At 40.7% G+C, this 13,099-nt stretch overlaps 1 protein-coding gene across 1 annotated transcript in view; it reads right to left on the bottom strand.

The window, feature by feature from the left end:
• SWAP70 (switching B cell complex subunit SWAP70) overlaps positions 1 to 13,099 on the bottom strand; it is a 50,216-nt gene that overhangs the window by 33,225 nt on the left and 3,892 nt on the right. Inside the window, exons 2-3 of the mRNA XM_062620128.1 lie at positions 8,392 to 8,532; positions 1,660 to 1,833 (exon numbers count right to left, since the gene is read on the bottom strand). Coding sequence (XP_062476112.1) covers positions 1,660 to 1,833; positions 8,392 to 8,532 — 315 coding nt within the window. The remainder of the gene's footprint in view (positions 1 to 1,659; positions 1,834 to 8,391; positions 8,533 to 13,099) is intronic.

The following is a 13,099-nucleotide window of genomic DNA, read 5'->3' as shown; positions in this document are numbered from 1 at the left end:
TTTAAACAGTATTGCACAATTTAAACACTGGCGTAATCGAGGAGATGCAGACACAGAGCCACCCTAAGAATTGCAAAAATACTCCAAATAGAAAAGCCATACAGGTCAACCCTGGACATTAAGGATGGGAAGGAGAGAAAACAAAGCAGTTATGACATCTGGAAAACCTTTTTTGGGCTCAGAGCCAACTCTGCAGCTCATCTGCCAGCAGACACATTGCCATTACCTGGCATCAGCTACAGAAGGCAGCACGAATCTGGGGGCTTGCTTAGTGGAGGGGTAGGGCAGCAAGTGAGCAATGCCAAAATCCCAGAGCTGGCAGGGCTGAAGCTTTTAACCATGCAAACAAATAAGGAGATGTGAAATAGCTACCCTCAGATAAGCCCGGCTGCGCAGTGGGGAACACAATGACAAACAAGAGACATAGATCTGAGTCCAAGTTCTGACATTTATCAGTGGCTCTGACCTTACAAAGCCAAATCTGGCACCAGCTACGCTGTCTTAGCTTTTATAACCATTATGACCATCTCCCAGAACTGTCAGAAAAAACAGAAAAGCAAGGAAAGAGACTGTACCATTTCTCATGGGAATACAGCACACCAGGTGGGGCCCTGTCATCACCAGTCTGGCAAAATCCAAAACACTGCAGAGAACGCAAGTCTCCTAAAAAGTGAGTTATAAGGAAAAACCCGGCAGTTTATTTTGACTGGGGAGTTATCTGTACTGCATGGTTTGGCACAACAGCTTGGAGTCCAACGGTTATGTCATAGCGGCACGTAAATCAGACTGTTTTGATTCCTGACTGTTCAACAATTTGCAAAAACTTATTAATCAGTCCTCCAGTGCTGAACTGCAAACCCCTGGGATTTTTGTATGCAGTTTCAAAAGATTATTTATGCCTACAGTTCTGATCTTCCTGCTTCTTCCCTCACCCCTCCTGAAGTGGAGAATAGTGGAGATACCGAAAGCTTGCTTTAGGGTTAAAATACCTATTTGAGCACTGCCCATACTTGTTAACGAATTTACAGTACAGAGAGATCTCTCTGGTATTGTTCTTTCAACAACTTCAAGCAAGAGTGTTCAGGTGGCGGCTGGTTTTGATCAGAAATAGACATCACCAAAAAAGTTCATACTTCTCCTTTTCATCAGGAGGGTGACATGAGACTGAAGACTCATCTTGCAAGTCATGGTAACACAGAGCAGAGGGAGAACTTGTTTTCAGAATCACACTGATGCACCAATTGTGCAAAATCTTAAGCACATATAAGCAAGCACAGTGACTAAAAATCACATACCTACACTACTCATGAACGAAGCAAGAACCTCAACAGCTCCAAATTCTGGCACAGGAACTAGCATCCCCATCACCAGTCAGTACTCACAAAAAGCAAAATAAAATATTTACTGGGGGACAAGAAGCATGTCCCATTTAGTCTAGGCTGTTCAAATGACACACAAAGATAGCCATCAATATCTAAAGCAACCAGTGGGAATCTTACATATGCACCCTGGAAGACAAAGAAAAGCATCTGAGGCCTTATGTTATTAAAAGAGGGGAACAAAAGTTTAATATAAAACAATTATTTTTTCTTAAATCAACATATTCAACTGGAACATGAAGCAAACTGGTGGTAAACAGCTTAAATTTTTGTTTCTTACCTCCTCAGGTACTATGATTAAAGGGTATTTGTCCTCCGATAAGAAGTTAAAAATAACCCACACTTTAAATGCATCTTCATCACTAATCAGCAAAGGACTTTTAGAGAGGTTCTTTTTAGCACAGAGAGTCCAGCACATCCTGTTGAATTCAACTTTGTCAAAGTTTCCTTGAACCTAAAATGAAGAAATTGAACAACAAAAGAAATTAATAAAAACGACACAGAATAACTGACAAAGTTTAACAGGCATACAAAAAAGTCATGCAAAAAGCACTGACAAAGTCTAGTTTGCAAGAAACATCAAGGCCCAGAAAAGAGCACTGTAGAAGCCTGGTCTGACTTCCTGTATGGGGTCAACTAAGGAATTTCTTCCAGCAAAACCTACATCCAAACTCCAGTTTCTGGTCGAGTTAATAACAGCCTGACTTCATGTGAAGGAGACTATACTGCAGTCTGTGTTTCCTCTAACATATTAGGTTACACTTCCAAACCACCTTCATAACTGCCTTAAGTTTCCAGATGCCCTTCTATTGCACTGAGTTACTGAGATTTTATACAGCAAATCTGGAAACCAATATAGCCAAAACTACATGTGGATATGCTAAAAGGCATATTGGAACAATAGCTGGGAAAGACCTTTAATATGTTTTTCCACTTCATGTTACTCAAATGTAGCTCTTATAGGATATTTATAAGCATATAAACATTTTTTCCTCAAATGCTGATCCACTTAGAATCTTTCCTTTTTCTCAGACTTACAAATATTCACCTTGATAAAAAAAAATTCTCTTTTTTGTTATTCTTTATCATACTTAGCAACTGTAAACATACCCATCTGTGGATTATTTACATACACAAAAGCTTTCATTTTCTTCATTTTCTTTTTAAACCCTCATTTATGTTTGAGATTTATCTCTCTACAATATCAATGTTCCTTCTTTGCCAACACGTAACTGATAAAAGCATGCTCTGCACTGTAATGGAAGTCCCTTGAGATTTTGGAAAATGTGTCTAAATAATAGGTTCTTGTACTTCTTGTGGTAAATGTTCAGTGACATTTTCTCACGATGGGCCAAACCATGCATCATTGTGCAGATGCTCCAAGGACACCACTGCAAACTGTATGATATCCTATCCAGTCTGGTAAGAGGTCAAACATAGCAGAGGGTGAGCCACAGTGGCTAACTCAATGACAGGCTAAGGAAGGGGATAAAATTATGTGGGTGGAGGAAAAAAGAAAAAAGAAAAAAAAGAAGAAAACATAAGTAAACAGAAAGCCAACCCTATTCTAAGCAGTACTTTACAGTACAGTTTACAGGACTAAAAGTGAGACATGAAAGAAAGCCACAGATTTTGCATGCTTGCAGAGCAGGCCACCAACGTAAGTGATGGTGCAAGAGGCCAGCTACTCTGCTCTGGAGAAGGTGGAAGCTGTAGGAGCTATAGCTGCTGTAGTCACAAGCCCAGCATACCAGATGTTTGTACAAGAAACATGGGTCTTAAATAGAACACCAGATAAGCAAATGAATTCCCTTTGGAACAAGGGCTAGAAGCCATGTTTCCTTCTCCTTCCTTCAGTCTGCCAGCACCTGTTCCCTTGGCCCCTCTTGCCTTTGCTTTTTCCTATTTGTCCTCCCCACCCTGCCCAGTGAAGCTTAACTTCTTTTCTAAAACAGCTCCACCCACTCAGACGATAGCAGTTCCACCGTGGAACGTCCTAGTGGTTAAGCTACTCCCAAGAAACATGCCGATGGGGTGTGAAATCTCCTTTCCTCCAGCCACCATCTGGCAAGTGCTCTAAGCTATATAAATACAGTGGGTTGCTCCATGAGCTGCTGATGTTTTAAAGCATGGTAGCAATCAATGATCAAAGGGACACAGGTAAAGAAAGGCACAGGTCTTGGCCAAGTAAAGTGCATGATTTTTGCTCAAACAGCAAAGCCAGACTCTGTGTAATTCAGAAGTTCATATCAAAATCCAGGTCACCTGCAATACGGTACTGCCACCAGGATTAGGCAGCAGCCGCACATAAGCTTTCAGGACCATTCTGCCACAGGGGACTACGTTGCACAGTGCCAGGGGTCTCACTTTAGAAATTTCTTTTTTCAGAATCCAAACTTGCTTCCGAAATGGACTTTGTGGGGCCCATGTGTCATCCAGAGCAGAGAGACACTTTAGGAATTATTCAGGAACAATAATCAGATAAGCACCCAAGACTCAGCTCTTCAAAATAACTCTGATTCACATCTGTGGTTCTTTTTCCAAAGGATCAGACTGGCTGTTAAATAAGGGACATAATCACAAAACTGTTGTTCCAGAGACATTTGAAATCAGGGATGGAACTAAATATTTCTATTCAATGAAAAACAAAAATTTTCCTATGCAAGTCCATGTAGCAGTGCCAACTGTTCCTGGTCCCTTCCTTCTACAAGCACATTTGTATGGGGTGGGAGGGCAAGGAAGGTGAAAATCCTGCAACTAAACCCAAATTGCTTTAGAGCTCACTCCATACCACAGAAGTCTTGGCCGTGCTATTTTGGCTTCCTTGATGGGCAACACTCTACTACATAGTAGCTACATAATAATTAGTCTGAATAAATAATTTCTCTGGATTTATGACAGATTATTTCTAAGCATAGGTTCAGAAATTAAAAATACCTGTTCGGTTTCTAAGTTATACTGGAACTTGTGTGCAAAAGTATTTCCAATTTAGTTAAGAAACTATTAAAAGTAGAAAATTTTCAAACCATCATCAATATTGTACCAAATAAATCTAAAATATAAGAAAACACAGAAATATTTGGCTTAATATTTTAAGTGACCCGATCAGCTCCAAAAATATAACAAGCATTGGTAGTGTAAGTAACATTCACTAAATTGTTTGGAAGATGAAATAATCTGAGGTTTAAAACGATGTCCTCCCCCCATTTGTCTCTTTCCAGCTATAAGTAAGACATATTGTAAAATACCACCATCTCACCACTATTGAAAAGGAAATATTTTCAATTTATATTAAAAGGCATACATTATAAATAACGGGAAATGATAAAATATGGTTATGAAACCAAGTAAAACAAGTTATGAAGACAGTCAAGGCCAGGTTGGACAGAGTCTTGGGTGAGATGGTTTAGTGTGAGGTATCCCTGCCCATGGCAGGGGGGTTGGAACTAGATGACCTTAAGGTCCTTTCCAACCCCTGCAATAAGCAGCACCATACAAGAAATCACCTATTAGGCAATACTAATTATTCAAATTATTTATTCAAACTCCCTATTTGGATAAAGGAAATTAGTTGCAACCAGTTTGCCTCATTACACTATTGACTTGTGCCTCTCCTGATGATTCCTTGGTTCTATATAAAGAAGATGTATTGCAGGCTAACACTGGTAAGCCAGCACTAAAAAAATATAAAAAAGCTGTAACTGTTGTATTTAAAAGTAACAAAAGGTTACAAAGTCCTCAATAAAGTTCTGTGTTGCAGTTACATATCCATTTTAAAAGAAATCTAAGGATTAATTCTTTAAATATTTTACTAATTTTTTGAAGCAAGTTATCTTCAGATTAAAACCAAAAAAAAAAAAGAACCAAACACACTCTCTTAACCAGACTGCTCTTGCTCAAATCAATTAATTCACTAGAAAACGTATGACTGGAAAATGAGAGAACTTGCTCTGTATTTGGGGGTATAAAGCACCAGTCCTTCTTTAGTAGCCTTGCTTACTAGCATATATTAATAGCATTTGTTGTGCAGTCACCGCATCCAAAAGAACAGATTATGCCCTGGGCAAACGATAAAAAAAGGGGTTTCTTGTTTGCTTTTTTTGCTTGTTTTCTTTAAACAAAGGAGTCACAACCAGTGACTTCATTCCACTGTATCTTGTCTTTTGGCACTGATATAAAGTCACCTCTAAAAGATGCCACAATCAAGATTTTTCTGGTCCTAAAGGATAGCCTTCAGGCTAACAAATTTCACCCATTTTTAAACAGTACATATCTAAACTGTTTACAAGCTTTTAGTCAAGATTAAATAACATGAAGTTACAGATAATCCTGTTCCTTAACATTTTCGTCTTTTAAAATGAACCAACAGTATGGGTATATCAGACAGTTATGGGAAGCCAGATCAGTGGATAACTAAAACAACACAAGAAACTATAGGCAGTCACATGCTCTTTCCTTTCCCGAGAAGCAGGGTAGCTTGACCTTTGTTTCTAAGGTGGGGTAAGAAGGTGCTCCAGAGTATCTAAACAGTCTGAATTCACACCAACTTGCTTATGCAGCCAGGTCTTTCATTTTCAAATTAAGGTGTAATTCAAATGCAACTGCTTCTTATTTCTGTAACTACTCTTCCTAGAAACACCCTTTAACAATGAAGCATGTTTATATTTGAAAAAGCCTTCCTTCTATTTTCTGGTTTTTGGTTCTTTTTCGGTTGTGGTGGGTTTTTTGGGGGTTTGTGTTTTTGTTTTTTTTCTTAATGGTTGCTACTGCCTACAAACAGCATCAACAAAACCACTGTGGTTCAGACTTTGTAATCCTTTGGTCAAAATAAAGTAACCCTCTTTTCCAAAAATTCATACATGAACTGCTTGGTCTCCACTGAATCTTACAGGAGCTCAGACAGCCAACAAGAAGTGGAAATCAGATAAACTTCTTAGGGACAAAGCAAGATTCTTCAGTATCAAACAACCAAGATGCTAAAAGGATATCTTTACGTGTATTAACAGCCCACAACTCCCACATATAAAACTGGACACTGTTAGTGAGTATGAGAGAAATACAGACTAGAGAACCAGAGCAGCTGGTAAGTCTTAGCTAAATATAAGAAGCTTCTACTGTTTCCAGGCTACCAGACTGCATTATATGTATCATATTTTCATAGAATCATAAAATGTCTTGAGTTGGAAGGGACCAACCCCTCTGACACAGGCAGAGACACCTTCCACTAGACCAGCTTGCTCAAAGCCCCGTCCAACAGGCCTTGAACACTGCCAGGGATGGGGCACCCACAGCTTCTCAGGGCAACCTGTTCCAATGCCTCACCACTCTCAGAGTGACTTATTTTTTCCTTGTATCTAACCTAAATCTACTCTTTTTCAGCTTAAAGCCATTCCCTCTTGTCCTATCCCTACATGCCCTTGTAAAAAGTCCCTCTCCAGCCTTCAGTACTGGAAGCTGCTCTAAGAGCCTTCTCTTCTCCAGGCTGAACATGCCCAGCTCTCTCAGCCTGTCTTCACAGGAAAAGTGCTCCACCCTCTGATCATCTTCATGGACCTCCTCTGGACTCACTCCAGCAGGTCCACATCCTTTTTACGTTGAGGGCCCCAAACCTGGATGCAGTTCTCCAGGTGGGGTCTCACAAGAGTGGGACAACCACCTCCCTTTACCAGCTGGTCACGCTTCTTTTAATAGATTGGCTTTCTGAGCTGCAAGAACACATTGCCAGGTCACACTGAACTCCTTGCCAACCAGCACCCCCAAGTCTTTATTCTCAGGGCTCTTTGCAACCCAGTTTCTGCCCAGTCTGTATTTGTGCTTGGGACTGCTCTGGCTCAGGTGCAGGACCTTGCACTTTGCTTTGTTGAACTTCATAAGGCTGGCACTGCCCCACCTCACGAGCGTGTCAAGGTCACTCTGGATGGCATCCCTTCCCTCCAGGATACAGCCGAACCACACAGCTTGGTGTCCTCAGCAAACTTGCTGAGGGCGCACTCAATCCCACTGTCCATGTCACCACCAAAGATGTCGAACAGGATCAGTCTCAACACCGACCACCGAGGAACACCACTCATCACTTGTCTCCACCAGGACATCGAGCCACCGACTGCAACTCTCTCAGTGTGGTCCACTACCTCCACCAGTATTAAATGTAGATCAAAGAAGCAGCAAAAAGCAGCAAACAGTGCTAAGGAGTTTCCATAATCTGCAATTGCTGCATTGGACTTTTCAGCAGCATGAAAGTTCAGGACTTCTTAGCATTATAAAATAAAGTAAATATGTATCTCTGCAGCCACAATGTCAAAGTTTCAGAGTTTCTGGGGTAGGCCCCCAAGCTTACAACAAATCAGTGGTACTGAAGCTGGTATGTTTGCACTATTATGCAGGCTGGTTTTTACCAACTAGACCGTTATCTCAACAGAAGTTGTTGAAGATAAGGGTTTTTTTAACTGTCAATCCCAGTGACTAGCTATCATAGAATAAGATGGAGAGGCAGGGGAAACTGCTGGATTTCCAGAGCATCCCACAAAACAAGGCACAACAGACAGCTGACAGTGGGTGACACAGGGAGTGTCACCCACTGTAATTATTTGAAGGGATTTATTTATTAAATTACTTCCTGAATAACTAAAGATATTTTTTGTCCTTTCTGTTTACAAAGGAATCTATAACGATATTCTGCTATAGGCATAGTATAAAGTGGGGCAATCTATAACTCCAACATACTTCAAATAAATTCGAGGTAGTTTATCAAGATTAACATGGTTCTGCATGAACATACCTTTAGACAATGATCATATGTAACATGAAACAGAAAACAAGGAAAGGAAAAAGAAAGAGAGAACAGTACAACCTTCCATTTTAAGGCACAGGCTCTCCAGAGTATCCAGCCACCACACAGCCACACTCAACCACCAGTGCCTTCACACCAGCATGCTTAGCGGAAGTCTACTGTAAAGACACTAACACAAAACCTGATAAAAGAAAAAACAAAGCACAAGAATTCAAAACTTACCTTTTCCAAGATGAATTTGTTTAGATAAGGCATGTAACCCTGATTGGAAACTGGTCCTTCATCATCATCCCTAAAGTGTTCTTCCAAGGCCACTGGATCATGGGGAACATTTAACACTGTGCACAAGTTGTGAGAAAGGACCTAAGGACAGAAAAGAAATCCATGACAATGCTGTTGCCATTAACCATGCTGTGCTGGCTCCAGAGCAGGCCTATCTTTCGCAAAACCATGTGCAAAGCCACATGCTCATGTCAGCACAAATTGTAGATTTGAGTCAAAAAGCAAAAACATAACTAAAAAAGTTGACTCCAAGGACTCAATGGCTTGAAACAGTTGCGCGTTTATAGAAGTAATGCAATCACAGATAGGTCCATTCCTACAGAAGGACAAACACAGCTACAGAAGCTACCCGTTGTCCATATATACTTACGCACTGAAAACAAGGAGAGGCATGCAGAAATGCCAAAGTAGTATTTACAGAGTGAAATTAGAGAGCTACAGAAAACAACCACAAACACCTAGCCTTTGAAATTATATTTACTATCTAGTGAAAATGAGTAACAAATAGAACAACTCAATATGTACATTTAGTTTACAAAGAAATGACCACTCAAAGCATTAACTATGAGTTTCTCTCATCTGCTGCTCAACATTCACCCCATTTCAGTTGGCAAAGTACGTTATAGGAAGGGGAAGGGTTTGATGTGCTTCTCAAATTTTTATTTTTAAAAGGTATTTGCATAAATTATGTCAAGAACTTAACACCCACAAGCACTCATGTCTGTTCTTGAGAAATGACCTTCTAGAAGAGGCTACACACTTGATTAGTTTTGAGGAAGCACTGAATTATTGAAAACTAACTGGTAGCAAACACATCTTCTTCAATTCAGGCCAAGTTTTGCATGTACAGACTAACGCCTTGGTATCAACAACAGGAAGGCAGAGCCTGGGTACCAGCATTTCCTGTGTCACCAGCACTTTCCCATCTCTTTCATGTTCACACTATCTCACGTCAGGTCAGCTCTGTAACATGCTGACCATTGAGTCACTCAGGAGCTGTCTCCTCTTTGCATGATACGAATGAAGCCTCTGAAGATCATGTACTGACTACAGAAACTGGGTTAAGGATTTAGCCTCACATGCCCAGGAATGGTCTGCATTGAAAAAAAAAATGTAATTAAGAACCAAAGGCAAGAATACAGTAAAAGCAAAATCAGGCAGAAGTAAAACAGGCTGCATTTTCGGAGGATGAAGCAAGGAGCTGGCTGGTGTTTCCTCCAACAAATGACAGGACAAGAGGTAACAGCCTCAAGCTGCACCAGGGGAGGTTTAGATTAGATATTAGGAAAAATTTCTTCACCAAAAGGGTTGTCAAGCATTGGAACAGGCTGCCCAGGGAAGCAGTGGAGTCACCACCCCTGAAGGTATTTAAATACACATAGACATGGCACTTCAGGACATGGTTTAGTGGTGGACTTTGGCAGTGCTGGGGTAATGGTTGGACTTGATGATTTTAAAGATCTTCTCCAACATAGCTGATTCTGTGATGCTATGATTTTGAAAAGGCACACTGCTTGTGGTATTTGTTTGCTTTAAATCAACAATTAGACTGGACAAACTGCAACTGAATTTTGTTTTTTACTTTTTCACTGTGCAGCATAAAATAATAATTAAAAAAAAAAATAGACCCAAATGATGCATAAAGACAGCAATAAAAAAATGTGCAGAAAATTTACATGTGGATTCTTTAGGCAAGAAGACCTAAAGTGGTAGAGATGAGGTAGCTGAAAAACAAGAACTGAAAGTCTGAAGTTGTCAAAGCCTAGGAAACCAAACCTCAGCCACGCACTTAAAATGTCTGGGCTGCCACCCCCTCCATCATGATGTATATTTACTTTACATATGATGTATGATAAAGAGGCATGTAGAATCTAAGTGCTAGTTAGCATAAAATCCTACACAGACAGCCCAAGATGCAAGTTCAATTGAGTATTCCTTTCTACATACCTCCAAAGTTACATTTTATTTTAGAAAAGCACACATTTCCATGAGTAATACTTAACGTTCATTGCCATATGCTAACATTAGGCCACTGGAGCTAACAAGGTGCAGAAGTTTAAAATGCAGAAAAACAATAGCATCAGTCATACTACAACAAAAGCTGTATTTCCCAAAGCAGCAAAACAGTATTCAGAAATTACCACATTCCATGCTACCCTCCCATCAACAGTGTATTTTCTTTCAATCTATCTTTATCTTTAACCACTGCATTAAATCAAGTATTTGAGACCATGTGATTTACATGTGGAGTGAGGAAAACATACTATCATGCGTGTTTCCCCTTCTATTTAAGGCTTCTGTTGTTATTTATAGGAGACTGAGGGATTCTTGAATTTCTGAGAGAGACGGATGAACTCAGTTTTCCAACCAGACTGTAGTTGCTAAAACTGTAACTAAAAAAAAAAAATTCAGCTAATAAAAATATTCCAAAAGCATAACTGATTTATGCTTATTACTCAAATAACTTAAAAGCCCCAATAAAACACTTTCTGATTGTTTCCTTCCTACATATTTCTCTTCTCCCTTCTTCAGCCTTCTTGCTATGTTGGGCTGCCAGAAACCTAGGTGCTTTCCACATCAAGCACCCAATTTACCAGGAACGAATTCCACTTTCAGTCGTTTTCTAAGATCTGCCTTATCTGAGATCTCTCCTGTGCCCAGTGCTCTCTTTTCATAATTCAGGAAATTCCTCGGTGCCTGCCAAAGCCTGCCATTCTCTAAAAGGGCCAAGTGCCAGCTGAATTCTTCAGTTGCCAGCTGAGCCTGACAAATTCTGCAGAGGTCTCATTTGGTTTTGTTCTCTCAAAGCACATTATCTGGACCACAGTATACTGTAGTTTAATGATCAATTTGGAAAAAAAAAAAAAAATTTAATACTAGGTTAACTGGGGTATGAAAAATTGCCTTGCCTTGCAGAAGCTCTGTAGACCATGAGAAAGTTTTGCAGCAGTAAGGATTATTCCCCTTGTGCCCACAGGGTTGCTAGGCAGCTTTTTCTGTCAGCACTTATTATGCTCAGGATGCCACGTTTAACAATTTACCTTCATGCCAGAGTCAGCTCCTACCTTAGCTCAGAGACTCATCTCTGTGCTACAACAAATGGGTACAGCAGCAGTCCCCAGACTGCAGTCCATGAGACAGTACAAGCAGTCTGCAGAGGGTTCACAAAACCAGTGCTCTCCGGGCACAATTCTTTCATTTTCAACAAGAAACTCTGTAAGAAAGATGCCTAGTGGTGCCCATGGAATACTGAAGGTGTTCTGCACCCAATCTAAATAATCAGAGGAAACAAGCATTACAGAACAGACTATGGATTTGCTTTATTTATGGCCAGTCCCCTGTTGCTTTAACTGGAGTGCAGATCTTCAGCGCACCTATACTCTGCCACAGTGGCTCCCCCCTGAGCTACCACTTTCCAAAACTGATCTTCCAAAACTTTAAGCACGTATTGAATTGTTACCATCTGATTATTTCCATTTAACCTTGTTCATTAAAAGTGATCTGTGTTTCTAAAGGGAAAAGGAAGACCTGCTAGACTACTTACTGCTCAGCAACAAAAATCTGGCCCAGATGACAGGCAGGAGCATTAACAGGGCAGATTAATCCTACAGCAGCTATTGTCAGTTTCTTCAGCACTTTTTTTTTTTTCCATCTTTCAGGGAGGTCTCCCCCCTCCCCCATCTCTTTTTCAGGTTTTAAAATGTTGGCATCACATATCCCAACAGCTCCATTAAGTGGCTTTGTGTGAATTCATTCCAAGACATTCTTGGCTCATCTCTCCCTGACATCCATGTCAGCAGCTATCCAGCCAAAATAAGGCTACCCAAGTACTTTCCCTTTTCCTTTTTTGACCAGTGTGAAACTAGCATCATGTATGTCACTTGTCACTGGCACAAGGTCTTTTCAACCAAGGTGCATCTTAAGTATACAGTTTCTTGCATCACAGCATCTCCAAGGTACAGCTTCCTTATCCACTCAGGTAGCAATCTGGAGTCTTATCATTCAACATTAGAGTCTCCTTATTTAACAACAGGGTTAAGTGCATCAATCTCTCTGCCCGTTGGATGAGTGTATTCAAGCCTGGCATCCACGAGCTCCAGTTCCTGATACTAATGCCTTTGCTCACATCACAGTCCTGTTCCTTCATTTGCTCCCTTCTCCTTTGGGCTCTCACAGACCCTTTGTCACCATTTTTGACAACCACTTGCCTTCATTATCAGCACAATCCCTCTGGCCCCCAATCACACACCGGTGCCAACCTACATCTGTCCATTTACCAAGGGAATTGCCTTTCTGCCCTGCAGTTCCCAGTCCTTAAGAAGAGCTCCTGGTAAACATGCTCCATCTACTGTGTCTTTATTCTACATCTTCCTTGAAACCAATTGACAAAATCTCAAGGACAAAGGCTAAACAGGCTGCTGATCCACCAGCAGCTGCTCCTCTCAAACACAGCATCATGGACCCATCATTCCCGTTAGATCTGCCTCTCTCTTTTGGAAGAGGGGCACCCCTCCCCTCACACCTTATAGACACAATCCCTCATGGCTACCCTAATACAAACACTTCTGAGCCCTGTTAATAATGTCAGAGTACAACTCCCTCATGTGAGTCATAATGACTAATTTCCTACCATCCTTCGACATTGTAC

Source organism: Pezoporus occidentalis, unplaced genomic scaffold (genome assembly GCF_034315485.1).
Source record: "Pezoporus occidentalis ecotype Australia unplaced genomic scaffold, CSIRO_AGI_Poc_V1 ctg22, whole genome shotgun sequence".
Classification (NCBI taxonomy): domain Eukaryota; kingdom Metazoa; phylum Chordata; class Aves; order Psittaciformes; family Psittacidae; genus Pezoporus; species Pezoporus occidentalis.
The sequence above is the reverse complement of the archived record's forward strand: the minus strand, read 5'-3'. Positions and strand labels throughout refer to the sequence as shown.